The sequence below is a fragment of the Hypomesus nipponensis genome, chromosome 15 (assembly GCF_054491055.1).
Source record: "Hypomesus nipponensis isolate SF chromosome 15, ASM5449105v1, whole genome shotgun sequence".
Lineage (NCBI taxonomy): Eukaryota > Metazoa > Chordata > Actinopteri > Osmeriformes > Osmeridae > Hypomesus > Hypomesus nipponensis.
In genome coordinates, this window is record NC_140375.1 from 9,529,420 (window position 1) to 9,548,298 (window position 18,879).

At 44.6% G+C, this 18,879-nt stretch overlaps 2 protein-coding genes across 2 annotated transcripts; one reads left to right on the forward strand and one right to left on the reverse strand.

Moving 5' to 3' along the window:
* Positions 1 to 60: 60 nt before the first annotated feature.
* Positions 61 to 14,971, reverse strand: prpf8 (pre-mRNA processing factor 8). Its single transcript, XM_084673580.1, has 43 exons — positions 14,821 to 14,971; positions 14,206 to 14,326; positions 13,942 to 14,110; positions 13,672 to 13,836; positions 13,304 to 13,522; positions 12,974 to 13,186; positions 12,712 to 12,837; positions 12,509 to 12,614; positions 11,978 to 12,168; positions 11,681 to 11,800; positions 11,381 to 11,570; positions 11,125 to 11,244; positions 10,874 to 11,008; positions 10,553 to 10,682; positions 10,206 to 10,402; positions 9,860 to 10,066; positions 9,615 to 9,778; positions 9,398 to 9,524; positions 9,025 to 9,217; positions 8,639 to 8,826; positions 8,167 to 8,405; positions 7,867 to 8,013; positions 7,533 to 7,743; positions 7,298 to 7,414; positions 6,956 to 7,203; positions 6,558 to 6,737; positions 6,300 to 6,435; positions 5,974 to 6,143; positions 5,641 to 5,770; positions 5,333 to 5,479; positions 5,061 to 5,221; positions 4,636 to 4,827; positions 4,046 to 4,283; positions 3,689 to 3,817; positions 3,438 to 3,551; positions 3,142 to 3,315; positions 2,738 to 2,931; positions 2,258 to 2,497; positions 2,003 to 2,144; positions 1,753 to 1,893; positions 1,493 to 1,632; positions 1,013 to 1,215; positions 61 to 740 (listed from the first exon to the last, which is right to left on the reverse strand). The coding sequence occupies exons 2-43, from the start codon at positions 14,312 to 14,314 to the stop codon at positions 586 to 588; spliced, it is 7,017 nt and encodes a 2,338-aa protein (XP_084529706.1). The 5' UTR covers positions 14,315 to 14,326; positions 14,821 to 14,971; the 3' UTR covers positions 61 to 585.
* Positions 14,972 to 15,099: 128 nt separating this feature from the next.
* Positions 15,100 to 18,016, forward strand: LOC146257431 (arsenite methyltransferase). Its single transcript, XM_084673581.1, is given in 11 exon segments — positions 15,100 to 15,255; positions 15,337 to 15,467; positions 15,652 to 15,802; positions 15,882 to 16,018; positions 16,128 to 16,195; positions 16,306 to 16,389; positions 16,806 to 16,937; positions 17,039 to 17,181; positions 17,383 to 17,505; positions 17,751 to 17,813; positions 17,815 to 18,016. Coding segments are annotated over 11 exon segments (1,128 nt in total). The 5' UTR covers positions 15,100 to 15,225; the 3' UTR covers positions 17,881 to 18,016.
* The last annotated feature ends 863 nt before the right edge of the window (positions 18,017 to 18,879 follow it).

The following is an 18,879-nucleotide window of genomic DNA, read 5'->3' on the forward strand; positions in this document are numbered from 1 at the left end:
TTGCCAAAACAAAATGACTTTGAAACTACAATCACCAAGACACAAATCTTGAGGCAATGGTATTATAAAAGTTCTTTATTTTGACCCTTGAAACTACAGTGTCCACAATTAATGCACAACATAGCATACGGGTAATGATTGCTAGCGTAAAAAAAAACGGACAAACGTCACTTTCAATTACATTTGTTTCTACCTGGGAAAATACGTTTTCTATCCCCTATGAAAAGAAATTCCACATCTATATAAACTACGAGATATACAGCAGTAAAGCTGCACAAACACCTGTTCACTTGTGTCCAAGATAAGCTGCATGAAACAAAAGCTGTAGAGATCTCATATGAACGCCTTGCCGAAAACCAATTGTGAGGGAAAAGAGGGCATTTGGAAATAACAAAATACATGTAAAAATTAGGAAGGCCAACTTAAGTGTCCCTAAACTGATAAGCTGACTTCCAATTGTCTCATAACATTAGTAGAAATGCTCAAATGCTTATATCACAAAGGGACCAATTTTCAGAAGGTCCCCATACAAATATCTTGTATACAAAGATGGTAGCCTGGCAGTCAGGGGGTGTGTGGTCTCCCTTAGCAATACATGTCCTCACGGTCTGCATTGTAGACCTCGCCTTCCTGCAGTGAAGCAAAGTTGAGGAAGTGCGAAGGTCGGTGGACCTCATGGTAGAACTCCTTTGGGTTGGACAGTTGAAGGTCATACTTCATGTTGGGGTCATGGCGAACACCTGAAAGGGAAACGATGTGTCATAAGGATGGCTCACGTCATGGCACAGTCCAATTGTATGTTAAAGGTTTTCAAGGGTTGAATTTCAAGGTTTTGCATGCATGTTAATTGGGTTTCCATTCATGAGTTTATAAATCACTACATATTTCCACAGATTACACAAGTGCATGTTTTTAAGCTGGCAAAGTAGAAAAGATCTGTGCAACAAACTAAAAGCTACCCACTGCTGTTGAAGTGGAGGTTCACAATGTCATCTAAAATGCCTTTACTCACCCATAAAGTTGTAGTTCCAGGACACCTGGCCAGGCACCATAAAGAAGCCCAGGAAGCGGTCAGACAGCAGCATCTGAACCCTCTCATAGTGGGAGGGCAGGTAGCCCTTGGGGTTGTTGCCCTTGTCTGTGTTCTGTCTTCCCCACTCGTAGCCGCTAGGCGTCAGCTTGTAGGCGGTGAGTGTGCAGGAGCCTGGGGTGAAGCTGAAAGGAGGATGTTTTTTTGCATACGTAGGTTAGCACAGGTTAAGCATTTTGAGGACTGAATTATAGTGACACGTGTGTGTGTGAGTTTAAAAGTGGAGCTGCTGAGTTGTTGTGTTCTGAACTAGGGAAAATATAAACAGTATTGATTTGATTATGGACAGAAATTCTGTGAAATACTAAAACGGCTCTAGAGCACACTGATCTGGATGATGCCTGTCAACTTAAATGCAGACAAGACATACGACATGAATTGGACCAACTGAGGGAGTATTACCTGCAGGTGATTATAATGGTCTTCTCTCCGTCCCAGGCGGGGTTGTCGGCCATGATCTTGGCGTGTGAGGTCACATCCTGTGGGGACAGTTGTGGGGACTCGTTGGGCTGAGTGTGGATCCAGCCCAGGGGCTCCATCTCCTGCAGAGGGGGAGGAAGAGGAGAGAGAGATATGAGGTGTAACATAAGGATCCAGTGATAGGGCAAGTTTGTTTATTGTTTAGTTGTGTGTGTGCATGTGAGTGTGCGCGCGCATCTGACCTTGAGGTACTCGTGTCCAGGCAGCTGATTGGGCAGGTGGACAGTCTGATGCGTTCCCCATTGAGGCACCATGACAATGCAGCGAATCTCCTTCACCTGGGGGTTGTCAGGGGGACTGGTGCCATACAGGTAGCCTGCAATCTAGAGAAACACACAAACATTAACATTTAACAATGGATCAAAGTAACAGATGCCTTGTCTCGGCTGAGGTTAACTTAGTAAAAGTAGTTATATAGGGTGGTGTATGGACCTGGGCACGCAGGTCAGAGATACAGATAAACTTCTTGAGCACATTCTTGGGCAGAATGTAGGTGTAGCCGGTCTCTTTGATGTCGTCAGACGACACGTAGATGTGATTGGTCCTTAGGTGCAGGTTGGCTGCAGAGATGGCCCTGTGGGAGGAGGCCAATCAATCAATTTTAGTGTGTTAAAAGAAAAAAAGGGAATAATGTAACAAACTAAAAATACACCAAGTCTTGTGCCTTCTCCAAAATCCCCTCCGTACCTGACCCTCCATTCGGTCTTGGAGGAGAAGGTCTGGGTCTCGTAGTTGGAGGTAGTGGAAGTGATGATCTCGTCTCCGTGCTTGTTGACGGTGCGCGTCTGCGTGGCCGTCAGCTGAGACTGCTCCTTCGTCTGTTTCTCGATCTCGGCAATCTGCTGCCGCTGCTGAGACGGGGCTGAGATCTCCATGCCCAGGATTATGTCACGGATCTCAGACTGGGTCAGGGACGCCACATTCACACTGAGGGGAGGAAAGAGAAGAGTGGATGTCAGGGACCGCTGATACGTTTACATTACAGATACATGATCAATGCACCGTTAAAATAATTCATATAAAATCTGACTTTTTATAGGAAATGGAAAATGCACGTTTTTCAAGTTCATAACCTTAGTGGTAAAAAACGAGACATCCCTCAAATGCTTAAGACAGGTTTATGTAACCATATGCATACTTTATGAACATCCCTAAGGAATAACTCACTTGTTCTTCTTGCCATAGTCGGCAAGGATGAGGTCTTTCAGCTGCACCTCAACCTTAATCCATTCCTCGTCGGTCAGCGTGGGCCAGATGTGATGGGGCTCTGTGATGGTGGTCTTGTCAGGCTTCAGAATCACCTTGGCACGGTCATTGTTCACATGGAGCGCTCTCAGAATCAAGATGAGACGGGAGAATGCCTAGAGGGTCAAACAAGTATGAAGAAAAAGCCAGGGTTAGTATGGTTCTTAAAAGCATTTGAGATGGGATATAGCAGGATTAGGTTGTGGACCAACAAGCAACTTCTTTAAAATACAATTTCTCTCCCTGTCTGTACTAATTTGAACAAACCCTGCTTGTAATAATGTGTCATTGGAAAAAGCTGTCATCCCTAATGATGCATCCCTCACCGTATAGGAGGAGATGGTCTTGAGCCAGTCGTCGTAGAGATTGAAAAGGACCATCTGCGGCTCAGTTGCCTTGAGGATCAGGTCTCCGAACTTCTCCACCTTCAGACAGGCTTGGAAGGGCAGCTGGAGCTCCGAGCCCTTGATCACAATGTTGGGGAAGTCCAGCAAGTGGACCTAAAGAGGTGGCATAGAGGGGGAGCATGGGTTAGAATACCGCAGATGTAAGAATGCACAGACAGATGCACAATATGATTTTATGGGTTCTCTCAAGTTATGTTCTTCCAGTCAGGTCTCACCTCAAGGGGGTCCAACATGCCCTTCCTGGTCACGATGATCTGTTTAGGCTGCTCCTCCACAGGGAGGGAGCGAATCAGAGCTGCCACCTCCTCAGCAGTCTTCCACTTGGCCAACTACAGAGACACAGGAGAAACAAAAAAAGATTAATATAGTACTTGGTTAGATTATTACACATAGATGGATGATAGATTAATACGCAAATAGAGGATAAATAACCAATTAATTTAGCTTTTGGACTTTAAGAGTATACCTGTCCCAGACGTTTCTGTCCCGCCCACACAGAGGTGTGGATGATCTTGAGGAAGAGCTGACCAGTCCTGGGGTTGAAGATGAAGATGGCTCCGTTGATGGGCTTAGTGGTCAAGTTACCCTCAAAGGTCTAGAAAGAGACAACGTAAGATTACTAAATATTTATGTCTGTGTCTGAGGCAGTATCGAGACCCATACATTTCTTGTGGCATTGAAATGTTTTCCCAAAACCAGGTCATAACCTAGTCTTGGACCAATAACCAAATAAATGTGAAAACCTTATAGGCGTTTAATGAAACATACTACCAATAGTGACAAGTCTAAAACCCTATGACAGATAATGCCTCCTTCTCCTCACCTTGTGAATGGTGACTCTGTAGACATTGGTGTCGTCCACAAACCAGATGATCTGGTTTGAGAAGAGCTCTCCGTAGTTCTGGGAGGACAGGTAAGGCTCAGTGGGCTCGGAGGAGTACAGCTGCAGACCCTTACGGATGCGCTCCCTCAGTACGTACAGGGCAGGGTTGGCCTTCATGATCTTAGCCATGGCCTGTTGGATCAGGGGCTTGCCTCCAGGGAACCAGTTACCATAGCCGCTGGGGAGAGACAACACTGTTTTATTAGACATTCAGAATTAGAAAGAAATAAATCCTAATGATACCCATGCATTCTGTATTTGTAATGGTCACTACTATTTGTTCAACTTGTCTAGTGCCAATAGCTAAGGTAGGTTACTCATGCTCTGTACTGATGTATTTGAAGTTGATTCTGAAGCAAGACAAAATAATAATCCATGGCACACAATCACATCTGAAGCTGGACATCAGAGCAATCCTATTGAGGTTGTAGTGCTACCCCAACTAACATCCTAATTACTAACCTGTAAAAGTTGTAGGCCAGGCAGCTAGTGATGCCAACATGGTCATTGCTAACATGCTAATTGCTAACCTGTGAAGGTTGTAGGCCAGGTCGATGGCAATGAGCACTCCAGTGGGAGACGGGTAGATGCTCATGTTGTCGGTGGTGTAGTCCAGGAACTTGGCGCGAGCATAGCGCTCGATGTCGTGAGAGTCGTAGTCGCCCCAGCGGAGCTGGATGTCAATCCAGTATTTCTGGGTGGTGGTGCTGTCCATAACATCCCTGAGGAGGAGAGAGGACAGTGCTCTCATACACAAACAGACATGACAAAATACACTGCTGGTAACATGGGAAGCATTTTTCACTTCCTTTAAAATCACAAAAATGTAAATTAGTCATATCTTTAAGGTGATAACGTTCAACGTTACCACATGATAAATACATCACATTCTCCAACAATCCCTACATGGCATCTACATGGCAACTAAGTGATAAGCATCGAGTCTTGTACGCACTTGGAGTCTGCCAGCAGGGAAGGACGAGAAACGTTCCACTTGTAGGAGGCAAAGAGGAGGATGTCTGCGCAGGAGGAGTTCATCTTGTAAGACTTCCTGGGGTGGATGGTCTCCTTCTGGACGGTCTCGATCTCCAGGGCATCCAGCTCCTGGTCAAACACCTGAACAACACACATGGAAGAAACTAAAGACCGGCATGGAGGTGGATTTGTGTGTGACGACACTGAAACACTCAAATCTTTGGACTGGTGCAACTCCTTATGAAGATTTACCTGACAGAGATCCATCACAACGCTCTCGTGGATCTTCTGCCACAAGTGAGCCCTGAAGATCTGGATGAGGGAGATCTTCAGAGTGGGGATCTTGCCGTGCATGAAGATGCCAGTCAAATCCAGCTGCACCTGGAAACCCACGTACACCTACAAGAGCGAGAGAACCAATAGGTAGAACCAACCATTAAATATTAACACCAAAGAGATGGCAGACAATCAAAAGGAGCCAAATCCTTCCATTTATAAACAGGAAGGTCAGACAAACATCTATGTTCAAATCCATTCTGACAGAGCCTTTATCCCCTTACGTTGGCTCTGTTGATGGTTGGGGACCACCACAGGGTGAAGCGACGGTTAGGGATCTGGTTCAGACCAGACCTCTGGGCATTGGTCAGCTTCTTCCACTTCATAGACTCCTCAAAGCCACTGGCTTTCTCCCTGTGGAGAAGTGAGGGATGGAAATAGGTTGAAATGAACAACTTTTCTAAATACTGGAATATTAGTACATTTCAATCATTGTAAAAGTACGTGTAACGTTGAGATTCAGAGTGACTACTGAATATGTTAGAAACAGAAGACTCTGAAAGGCTGCCTCCAGTTTTGGTGCTCTACACTAGACATGCAGTATTAAGTTGACCCACCAGAAGAGACCCTCCCAGGTGGGGAAGTAGGTGCCCTTGAAGAGGGTGTGCTCCAGAATCCCCTCCACACCACCCAAGGCCTGGATCATGTCTGTTCGGTAGTTGTTCAAATTCCACAGCTTGCCGTCATGTCTTTGGTGGGTCCACCAGAACGGATTCTGCTTCAGAACCTTGAGTCAAAAATAAAGACAAGACATTAGGCTTTGTAATCCAGCAGTTTAACAAAAAATTAAAATTGCATACATATCAAGGTTTAGGTTATCCCTGTGGTAAATTGAGGGTTATCTATATCCCATGTATTATGGAATTTGAATGCGGCCTGTTACCTGGTACTGTTTGAAGTCAGTCCTGACTCTCCAGCCCTTATCGTAGGCCAGGGTGTGTCTGTCCTTCTGGAAGAGAGTGTTGATACGAGGGATGCCTCTATCCCACGAGTCCTCCAAGTCCTCTAGAGTCAAACGCCTGAAGCATTCAAAGATAGTTATTAGCTTTTACAGTTAACAACTCTTATGGAACCAAACCATAACAAGACAGGTTTCTGAAATATAACCTTACAAAGTTTGATGAATTGAGTTGTGTAGTACCTGTTCTGGGCGATAGCTTCCTGCCTCTTGAGGGCGTACTCAGCCCACACTCTCTGGGAGTCGATGAACTCGCTCTCCCAGGGCTGGATGTAGCGGTACAAGTTAGGGATCAGCTGGTCCTCCTCGTGGCTCATACCTGAACGGAAATGAGTGATGCCCACGTCTGTCTGCTTGGACCACCTAGGGAGGAGCGCATTCACACAAGTGTGTCATGGCGTGTTTTAGATCCCAGATCATCATCATAATGAACAAACATCTCATTTCAAAACGTAGAAATTATTTAAATTCCTGCCATTTCATAAAGTTTTGATAGTTATCCAATGCAGGGTACAGCAGACGGTATAAAGCCTACACAATCTCTCGATGATGAGAGTAAACGTCTGGTCTCTGTAGCTTACCTGAGGTCAGACTGGGGGATGAGCACGTGGCCCATGGACAGCATGCCCAGACCTCCCAGCTCCTTTGGTGTGTAGAACACCACAGGGGGGAAGCGACTGGGCATCTTGGAGTTGAGGCCAATCTTGATACGGGTCTGGATTTTGTTCTCGCACTTGACCAGCAGGTCCAGCAGCTCCTGGGTATTGACAACCGCCTCACGGAAGTATGTCATCAGGCCGATCAGTGCTGTGTTCCACTTGTTCACAATCTGGAGAGGGAGATGAGGGAAGCAATTTATATATACCTCAGTGTTTACCAAAATGTGCCACAACCTAAAGTAGTGCTATGGAAGATGGGCAAACCTTGGTGAAGGTGGTGGATCCTGAGGCCATGAGGATCTGACGCACTCTGTTGTGGAAGCGCTGCATGGACTCATCGTCCACACGCAGGAAACACTGCGCTGTCCTCTCTTTGGTTACCTAGAAACACACACACACACACCAAACGGTCGTCAAGTGGCAACAAACTACTGGGCAGGTAAAGAATTCCCATTCCTTGAATTTCCCAACATTCCACCCCTTTGATCACAAACCCCACCTCGTTCTGCAGGTTCCAAACTCCGTCCTTGTGGGTGAACTCCTCATAGCTGGTGCGGCACTTGGGCAAGATGCGGCACTCGAAGCCGCACATGTTGAACAGCAGGTTGGGGTTGTCTTTGCTGTAGACCGACACAAAGCTGTTCTCCCACTGCACCGTGGTCACGGAGCGAGGCAGGCGGTTCTTGATGTCCCAGAACACGGCACGGCCACTGAAAGGTTTAAACAGATTGGAGAAATGCCTTTGACTAACTGGAAATGTTAGAGCATTAATTTATTGATAATAAATGGACAAAGAGGGAAGGTTCTAGAAAAAAATTCCGTCAGGGACTCACAGGTTGACGTCATGCTTCATCAATCTCATGCGGGCGTCACGGGGCCAGCATTTCTTGTTGTTGTAGCCCACGATGTTCTCGTTGTTGGGGTCAGGGTGTTCTGTCAAGTATCTCTGGATCAGATCTCTGGCCTCGTCTGCGGTGAACCTGGGATGGTGGAGGGGAGATAAAGATTTATTCAAGGGGGGGGGAAGGAGGACATCTTATACAGGTTACAATTGTTTCCCAACCTATTCTCCTTGAGCACCAGCCTGATTCCACATGCAGAACCAGCACTTTTTAGGGATTATTTGACGTTACCTGAAGAAGATGTGGATGCGGTCGATGTATCGGCAGTACAGGCGGATGGGGTGGGCGCTCTCAGTAGCCGTGTCCTGGAAGCTGAGGAAGTCGTTGGGCATCTGTGGGGGGCCAGCCATCTCGCTGGCGCGGTGCAGGCCAAGCACCAGGAGGTCCATGACCAGGCCGTAGTACTGCACTATGAAGGAGGCAAACTGCAGCCCACGGATGATGCCGTACGAGTTGGTGTGGTTCATGTCCTGGGGGGAAAGGAGGAATATGGTTCTACTTCAAACAAATGGTGAAGGTAATTGTGTCATCCTAATATATCTTGTCTGGTAGGCAATATATCTTTATAAAGTAATAATAAAACTGAAACTGAAAAATTGTATTTTTTTAAGACAAATAGAACACTTGTAGTTTCGTCCAATACAATTATCCAACAGTGATTTTGTGCCACACCAGTTAGGGTGGTCTTCCTGCTTCTACTCACCTTGTAGTTGATGACCACGTTGTTCTTGGCTGTCATGTAGTCAGCAATGTTGTGGTCCACGATGAGACGCAGCAGTCTGTTGAGCAGCGTCAAATCGATCTTCTCATACATCTTCTCGTAGCGCGACTCCAGCATCACGTTACACTCGCCCTCTGTGGTCTCCCACACGTCCTGCAGGTTGTTGACACCTGAGACAAAAACACAAGTTGAATGCATTTAACTGAAGCTCCAAGCAGTCCTCTGCCTTTTGTACCCATCACAACCTGTTTTGAGGCAGCTGAATTGTGGTAGCAGTGGGTTGATTAATGACAACCAAATAAAATACCACTGAAACCAAAGCTCACATATGCATAGTCACCATAAAGATGTTCCCTCCCAGTCCTTACCTTGGCACCACTTGTAAACCAGCAGTGGTGGGGGCTCTGTGTCTGCTGGTTTGATCCAAGGCGGGAAGAGGCGGCGCTTGTCGGCCTCATACCACAGGTACTGGTCCAGGTAGGCGTCTGTGATCTTCTCCAGGGGCTCCACGTCGTACACGGGCACGAGGTGGCTGTACAGATCCATGAACTCAATACCCACCTAGGGCACAGGGAACAGAGCACAGCAGGGACTGGCTGAGACAGGTGGGAGTGACATGGGTGAATGCTGTGATCAAAATGGGAGATTTCTCTCTCTCCCCCTTTTAGTTTAGCTAAAACTCAATAGAAGGTAAACTGTGGCATACCCCTGAGCACAATAACAGTGAGAAAGGGCACCAACCTCTTTGAAGGCTCTCTGAGTGAGCAGGTGACGCTTGATCCTGGAAAGGGCCTCGTGGGGGTTGTCATAAGCCTGCTCGATCAGACCCAGCTCCTCTCGCTGGGACTGGTTCAGCCTGGACTTCACACTGACGAACACAAACACCCGATTAGAGACCATTTTGAGAGGGTATATTTCTCGTTTAATAAAGAATAATGAACACAATAGATGGTATTACCTGTAAGCCTCTTTGAGCCTCTCCAGGGCTAGGATGAGCAGCTTTGTGTCGTGTTTGTAGGAGAGCGGCGGGAAAGGAATGGGGGAGAAGCGTCTGCTCTCCAGCCAATGCACCGTGGTGGTGTAGATGGCCACAGCCTCCTCAGCTGTAATGTACGGCCCATCCTGGAGGGAGACATTGGCCCCTTTAAAACACGGAAAACCCACCTACGGCTCCCGCATGTGTACAAGGACATGCGTTTGTACCTTGAGGTAGTTGTGCTGTCGCTCTTGCTCCGCCTTCAGGTACAGACGGGTCAGCCTGCCCAGGTTCTTCTTGCACACCGTCTTGTCCACTGTGGCGCCGCGCCTGATTCGCTCACGGTTGTAGTGGGCTGTGTTGGTCCACCAATCCGCTTTGGCCTTCACGTAGCGCAGGATCATGTTCTCAATGGGGGTGGGCAGGCCTGGCACCTAGAGTAGCATGGGAGAATGGTCAAAAACAGGGTCCGTGTTAGTGATCAGTTTATACTCAATGGCCGGAAGAAAAAAAAGAAAAAAATTGCTGTATATAAAACGTTTGGAACAATAGGCTGACCATTCAAAATCTTACCTTCCAGGGAATGTTGGCCTTCCAGCATCTCCAGGACTCACTGAGGTGCTGCAGGATGGTCCTGGCCTTGTTCTGCTTGATGCCCTCAGGCATCATATCCAGGATGTCGTGCATGACAGCAGCACGCAGCTCCAGGTCGAAGTGGGACTCCACTCGCTGCTTAGTCACAGTCTTGGCCACACCCTTGGAGTGACGGCCTGTTCACAGGCAGGAATATGTGGGTTGTAGTCATTGGACCGATCATATGACTGCTTAGGAGTTCAGATGTCATCAAACTAATTCTGTTATAGATTAAAGTTCCTATTCTCAAGTATCTTACTCAAGTCAGGTGAAAAAAAGGGTCATACCTTCAAACTGCCTGGCCAGCAAGTTGCCCAACCATCTTTCCAGCAAAGGGGTGATGCCCCTCATGAAGAAGAGCCACACCCTCCAGCCTGGTGCCCAGAAGCCACAGCCTGGACCCTTGCCCACAGGGCCCTGGGAACATACAATGACACCTAACATGAAAGTGGGCGTAGTAATTGCCATGGTTATGGTGGAGGTTAGGGTAAAAATACCTAGTTTCACACAAGTAGTACTTGTGTACCATGGCTACAATGTCTTGTGAATACACTCGATTTTTTACATGAACAGAAATGGAGTGTGTGTGTGTGTGTGTGCGTACTCACAGTGTTGAAGCGGTAGTAGATGAGATGCTTGAGATCCTTGCACATGCGGATCTGTCTCATCAGCTTGTACTTGTAGCGGTACATGCCTGTCAGCTGGCCCACGTGAGCAAAGATGTACTGAATCCCATCTGAAAGCTACAACACGGATGGGGGGGGGGGGGGGGGTGGAGTGTACCATTTGTTTCCTCAATACCACAGTGAAGGTTTCTTTGTTAAAACAGCAGTTCAGTATGTAAATAAGTGACCCTCACCTGGAAGGCGTCAACGTTGCCCAGTCTGTACTGCACGTGGCTGTCCACCACTAGCTTGCTGAGACGCAGCACCTCTCTGCACAGATGGAAAGCATTTCCGAATCTGGACTTCTTACGCTCCTGAAGGAGAAAGAAACCACACAGCCCTACATTATACCAGGCTAGTAATCCAAACACATACATGACAACAATACAGAGAGCACTGACTGCAGGCTACAAATAAGGGCTTAAAAAAAGAATTTGGATCGCCCCATACCTTGGTGGTGAGCGTCTTGACGGGCTTCAGGTTGAAGTTGTAGTCCAGATGCAGGTAGTTGAGGTTCTTACGGTGGATGAGCAGGTTGAGCATGTTGTAGCCCTGTCTGCAGACCTGCAGGCCCACCTCCACCCAATCCAGCTTGGTTGACTGGAAGAACTTGGTGGCCTTGAACGAGCGGAAGAGGTACCTGGAAAACGTGGGGGGGGGGGGATTATTATTCAGACGTCTTGTCAATCACTCTACAATCCATCTGATATTTCAAATTCCATAATTTATAAAAGCTGTATTGATGCTCACCTCTTCTTCTGGGCCTTGGGTGGTCTGTGCTTGAGAGCGTTGAGCACGTAGTACTTCAGCAACTTCTGGTAGGACACACGCACCTTCACTGGCTGGCCGGCGGGGCAGTGTTCACGATACCTACGACAGAAAGTGCACTCTTTAGTTAGGATTATGGTGGAATATCTGGCATCTTCGATTTCCAAAATCAAAAAAACAAGATACAGACATCCAGTCTGTGACATAAAGCCTGCATATACTAGAACACTGATTTAATTACTGCATTCATGTCAAACCAATGTCCAAAACATCGCCTACCAATTCTTGATGAGAGGGATGTCAATGGCGCGCCTGGTTCTCCCAGAGCGCAAGTTGAAGGGGCGGGGCGCCCAGAGCAGAGCAATCCCATTGGCTGTGTTGTCTGTGTAGAGGGGCGTTTCCTTCAGCAGGGGCTCCACATACTCAGGCAGCTCAAACTCCTCGTCGTCTTCAGGCAGAGGCTCTTGACTCTGAGAATTGAGAGGTTGGTTATGAGTACACCCTAACTTTAGAACACTGGGAACGAAACTAGAATTTGGTTTTTCTTCACAATGTCTGTTGAGACATAATTGAGAAGTGTGTGTGTGTGTGTGTGTGTGTGTGTGTGTGTGTGTGTGGGGGGGTGTCTGAATGACGAGAAACCAAATGCAGATGCAGCCGGTAATACAAATCATCATTCATATTGATGTTACTCCATTTCTTACGCACGAGCAAGCAAACCAATGCAAGTGCGCCTTTGTAGGAGGTCCATTTAGGAAATCATACATTAAAATAAACATGGAGAGGAGGTTGCTTATAAAGCAAGCTTACTTTGACAGAGTGTCTGTGGGAGATGGGGTTGATCAGGGGATCAAAGTAGAATGCTGGCAAGTCTGGATCCTCTGTCTTAATGAACACCACATTTGGGGTATGGTACCTGCAGAGCAGCAAGATTAGTCATGAAGAATACACCAAAACAGAAAATGACATTATAGCTATGAACATGAATAATGCTTGGGTCTCCTTCTGCTCACCAGGTGAGATGAACATGGTGCGGCAGGTTGTTGTACAGGTAGGGGAAAGCGATCTTGTACTCGGTCCTGATTGGCTGCCGGATAATGATCTTGTTGATATCATTGAACTCGTTCCAGTCCTCATCCCTGAGTCATGGTAGAGGTAAAGGGTTAGCTATGGGACAATTATCTCAAGCTTCTCCATATTTAGTACAAATATATAGGTCCTTAAAATAGTTTTAGGTTCAATTATGTCATTTAAATAATGGATTTGAGTTCTTACTGGAGATTGATATCCCTGACAAGGGGTTCAAACTTGGGTCCTCCGGGGATGGCCATGTTCAGGGCCTTAGACGTGAAGAAGGCCTTGAGGTCAAACAGGTAGAAGTAGTTGCAGTCAACCAGGTCTGTCAGTAGCTGGTTAGCTAGACGGTACAGAGTTGACATCATGGGTAGGGTGAACTGCCAGCGCCGGTATGTGGTGCCATTCACATACCTAGAGTAGGGGGAAGAATGAAGTTTAGCATTTTAGGATTTACATCAAGGACATGCACTTGGCACATATTATACCCAGCCATGTGCAATGAAAGGTCTTGTTTCCGGCCTCACTCACTTGGTGCTGTCCTTGAGCGGCTGGTGCTCATACAGCCACTCTGCCACCGGGGAGTCCTCGTCAGCATCCAGCTCCATCTGGATGGCCTCCAGGGGCTCCACATCCAAGATGTTGTCGGCGTAATCCAGAGGAGGCTCCTCATCATCGAAGGGCGGGAAGCGCATGCGCTTGAAGTGCCGACGGTCTCTCTTCTCGCGACGCATCATAATCCACATGGCACTGTCATCAAATGGGGAAATGTATACAGAAAAAGTTGAGTTGTCAGGAAATCATTTTAACGGATAATCTTCGTGAAAATCTTTTTTTTACATTTGACATAGAAATGTGTAAAACAATAAGTCAGTAACAGCTGAATGACCATGACCTACCCCCACTGGGCAATGTAGACTGGCTCTATGACCCATGGGATTTCATTGACGAAGGAAATGGCTCCTGTGATGTGGTAGAGCACAGGCACGTCTCTGATCTGCTCCCAGGGCATGGGCATGTTCTCAAGAAGCTTCAGAACAGCATGGGGCATGTACTTCAGGGCTCTGGAATCATATAAAAAAGGTTAGGGGAGTTTTGACAATGCCATATGGTCTTGCTAGTCTGAATGTATGCAAATATGAACTTGAAGATGCAACAAAATATCCTACCCAAGGTAGACCCTCTTATCGTGGCGGAACTTCCTATTGGTCATGTCACCATGGTCCCGGATGATTTTGCGGACATGTTCAGGTGGCATGTCCTCCTTCTGGGCATCCACAAACCCAAACTTTCTCTTCTCAGAGTAGCGCTTTGCCTGGAGTTGCTGCCATTTTCTTGCTAAAGAATTAGAAAAAAGTAAGCGTGTTGTTAGACCTAGTTTAATACAGCAAAACAATTAGTAGAAATAACTCTTTCCCAGTTATTTAACACACCTTTCTCTTGCAGTTTTTCCTCTGACATGTAGTCTGGGACCTGAACTGGAGGGGGTATCCCTGGTGGCATTCCTCCGGGAACACCTCTGTAGGGGAAGGCAGCTGCCATGGCGCCTCAAATCTATAATGTTACAAAGGAATACGTGACCAGAGAAGACAAAGGTGTATCTATACCGACTACAGCATAACAAGTTGGGAAATTGCAATGAAAATCACTAGCTTGCAAAATGTATTTATACGTCTTTCATAACATCTAGATCTCCAAAATGCTTTACTTTCAGAGGTGGTGCTGCTATCTAACTAGCTAACTCATGTGGCACGCGCGCACATCATGAAATGTGCCCGTAATGTACGAGTTTGAGAACAAAGATCGCATTCCAGTAGAACTTTCTGATTACACAATTGTGCAGACTATAATTAGCACGATATTTTTTTTAAGTTAATTTACAAAAACAAAAAAAACGGAGTTTAGCTAGGCTACCTAGCCGACAACAGCTATAGAAGATACTTCCTACTGCTAGTATTAGCCTAGCATAGTAAGCTAACCGACCAGCAAAATTACACAACAAACAATGAATGCTAGCAATCGTTTAACGTTAGTTGCGAAGAACCCACCTCCTTCCCTTCCAAGGCAACTGCTTTGTGTTGAAAATACTCTTAGTGCACCTTTAATTAAAACAGCATTTCTCTTGATAAATTGAAATAACGTTTCACCGCTTTTCACGTTTGTAGCTGTTAATTTGCCTTCGTCTTAGCCAGAGCACGCAGTCTAAACGACACCGCACGTTTTACGCAGACCATTCACAATCACGTAACGTTTACGCCTTTTCCACGATCTGGCGCTCTACAAACAAGGGGGTTTACGCCAAAAGATCTGCAAACGTAAAGCATATACGTGCTCAATTTTCAAACCCCGGATGTAAATACCGTAGGTCGTCGTTTAGAGTTCAAAGTTCAGTTAAGTGGTTGAACACACGCACACACAAGTTATCAAAGTTATAAAAACGCGACAAGTAAAACATGACTACTGAAGTGCACGAAAATGTTCAGGTTGGTAGGATCATATAACTATTGTTGGCCTACATAACTGCTTCACGCATTATATGCCAGTGTTTTTTTTGCCCCTGGCAGAAATACTATGGTACTCGGCTGGATTCATCTTGTGATCTACAAACCAATGCTGCCTGCACTTTACTCTGTCGACCAGTACCCAAAAGTGCGGTAAATGCGCTTGCTCTGGTTCACCCAGAAGTTACTAAAAGGTATTGCAATCAATCAATTGGTAGATGCAATCAATTAAGTTTAACAATGTCTGTAAATGTCATAAGCAACTACATAGTCTGCTTAGCCTGAGGGGTCAGTGTGGAACTGACCACTTGAAAGGGCATCTTTGGTTTTATAATTGCTGGTGATGGCTATGAATGCTCTTGCACCAAACTTCTTCAGGTTTTTTGGCTGTGGTCTTCCAGTTCCAGAGAAGCTGGAAGGCTGTACAATCCTGGATCTCGGCAGTGGTTCTGGCAGAGACTGCTATGCTCTCAGTAAACTGGTTGGAGAAAGTGGCCATGTCACAGGCATTGATATGACTGAGAATCTGGTACTGCCTACACAAATATGCATCCATCATTATAATCTTTCGAATGCGTATTTTGCCTTGATGATTTCGTTCTCTATAGATTCTTGTGTCACAGAAATATATCCAACACCACCAGGAGAAGTTTGGATATGCAAATCCGAATACCTCATTTGTGAAGGGATATATGGAGAAGCTTGGTGAAGCAGGAATACAGAAGGACACAATAGATATTATAGTGTATGTTTTTATTTATTTATCCTAAAACACATTCTCAGATTTCCCAATACAATGTAGCCTAAACTAAATTAGATATCCTCTTGATTTCTATTTCTACTCATTCATATAGGTCCAACTGTGTGATCTGTTTGTGCCCTGACAAGAAAACCGTCCTCCAAGAAGCCTACAATGTCCTCAAGGGGAGAGTTGTTTTGTCAAAAATCTTTCTCATGGTGCTGTAAGTGTACTACTGTACAACCAGTAGGGAAACACAATTTTATGTCTCCCTCTCTTTCTGTATGTCTTGTAGGATGGCGGAGAAATGTACTTCAGTGACATGTATGCCAGCAAAGTTGTACCTGACCTCTTGAAGAAAGATCCAGTTCTATGGGGTAAAAGGGCACATTCCATTTTCAAATAAGAAATTTATTCTTATTATTTTGAGACGCTGATTAATATCAATTTAAACTATTTGCACATCTACTGGCCTCTTCAACAAGGCCAAGGACTCCCACTGACATTCATTCATTATTTAACCCTGTATCTAATTGCACTATGTTGACCACTCACGTTGCTCATTCTTATTCTTATTTAATATTTTATTTAATATTTAAATTGTTTTATTCTTAGATTGTTTAGTTCTTAGGAATAGTTAAACTTTTGTACCTTTACTTAATTTAAGATTCATATATGTTTAGTGTTTGCACCTCTGCCACAGTAAATTCTGTGTCTGTATAACGTACATGGCAAATAAACCGAATTCTGATTCTGAACATGACAAACCACCTGACATGCTATAATAAAACAGGAGAAGGAATGGGCGGTTCTCTGTTTTGGCAAGACTTCATCTCATTGGCGCAACAGGTGGGCTTCAGCACTCCATATCTGGTCTCAGCTAGTCACATCGTGGTCCACAATTGTGAACTTAAGAAAAAAGCAGGTATTATCACTTAAGTATTTTCGTATAAAATATTTTATTATTAAAGCATGAACATAATCATTAAAGCAAGCTTGACTTTGTCTTATACATTTTTTGTACAGGTGATATTAATTATGCATCTGGCACTTACCGACTCTTCAAGTTACCCCAAAACACCAGTAAGGCCAATGCAATGGTGACCTACAAAGGGACTGTGCCAGACTACCCTAACCAACTTGACTTTGATTCCTCACACTGTTTTAAGGTATACAGTATTCACAATTTACGAGTCTCATACTACACAAGGGATGAAATTTGCATTTGGTTCAAGTTTCCATACCTTACTCTTCAGCCTAAAACCATATGCATAAAGAGAACATGGTAGTGTGATTCAATTGATAGGAAAGATGTATTTTTACTTTGAAAGCTAAATACTAAAATGTATATCTGTTACTTTGCTGTGCAGAAAGACGAGGCAATCCAGGTTGATTCAGAGATGGCTTTGGTTCTTGAGTGCTCTCGCTTTACCCCTGACTTCAGTATCCAAGTGTTGGATTGTCTTGATGAAAGCCACAATTCAACATCTCAGGTAACTGCAAACTTCTTCCATGTGCTAAGTCTAGTATAAAAAACACTTTTCAATTCAGTCTATGGACTACTTCTACACTTTTTAGGTATAAATTAACTCTAAACTAAAAGTGTTCAAATCAAAATAAGGGTAGTACAGAAAATATCTCACTGAAGTGAAAGCAAATAACTAAATGAGTGACAAAAAGGTTAATAGGGTTAAATTCATAAAGTGTAGCTTTTGGCATAATTTTATTTTTCTCTCAGTACTGCCACCTTAATCCTTTCCGTCTGGCTGACAACTTGGGCTCTACAGTAAAACAGTGCTCCAAAACGGGCCAGTCAGAAGGCTGTTAGGCCTGACTACCAGGACCTGCTGCATATCTGCCTTTTGTAAAACTAGGAAGACATTTTTTTAAGTGTAGGGCACGGAGAAAACAGCCATTGTTATCCAGCATCTCAGTGCTGGACCATTTTAGTCTGAGACAAATAAAAGTAATTGCCTTGAATAAAACATGATGTATACGACATTACCTTCATGTTGTACATGTTTTTATTTATCATCATACTACTGTAATTAACATAGTTTGGTAAACAGTCAATTTTGTTAACAGCATGATTCAAATAATCTGGTGTACACTAATGTTTTTTTTTGTTGTTTTTTGAAAGGACCCTTCTTTATAATCCTTTAATGTTAGTTACAGAAACTTATTTTCCATGTCATTGTCTTAAATGCTGTATAGGCTCTTTTACATTTAAATATTGTGTAACTAATACAACAACAAACAAAAAAGTAATGACTTTTCAAAAATAGATTTTTACAAAATATATATACAATTGAGTCATCATGTTGGGATATTTGTAATGTATAGCTTTGAACTGTAAATGGCTACACCAACACATAACATTGGACTGAATGCAAGTTTACGGTTCAAAAGGATGCCAGTCTGGAATTAACCTTAGCATGTGTGAGAGATTAAAATAGGGTTAGCAGGGTTTGTGGCTGCAGTTGGTCCTCATGCATAACCAGGACACACATTTTGTTTATTTAGAACTGTGTGAGGTAAAGAGCAAGTGAACAGCTACACTGCTGCATGCATTTGACATCTCTTGATGAAACATGTAGGACCACAATGCATCACCTAATTAGTTTGACTTGGCTGCAGCATGTATCCAGAATTGAACACTTGCCATTATCTTATAGCTATTCAAACCACCTACTTAATTTGTGGTAGGCCTACCATGTTTACAATTTATGAAATGTGTAAACATTTGGTTTGATAGGCTATAATGTATGTACCAGTATGTATAATTTACAGATTATTACAATTACATGTTCAATTGTAGAAATGAATGAAAATTACGTCAAAACAAAACTGTATGTGCAAATCCTTTT

Excerpts from the sequence above, each read along its gene's own strand:
- prpf8 (XM_084673580.1), bottom strand. The coding sequence starts at position 14,314 with ATGGCAGCTGCCTTCCCCTACAGAGGTGTTCCCGGAGGAATGCCACCA. Across the intron at positions 7,415-7,532 it reads TTTGGAACCTGCAGAACGAG|GTAACCAAAGAGAGGACAGC; the intron begins GTGGGGTTTGTG and ends GTGTGTTTCTAG. Across the intron at positions 5,480-5,640 it reads CAACCATCAACAGAGCCAAC|GTGTACGTGGGTTTCCAGGT; the intron begins GTAAGGGGATAA and ends TCGCTCTTGTAG.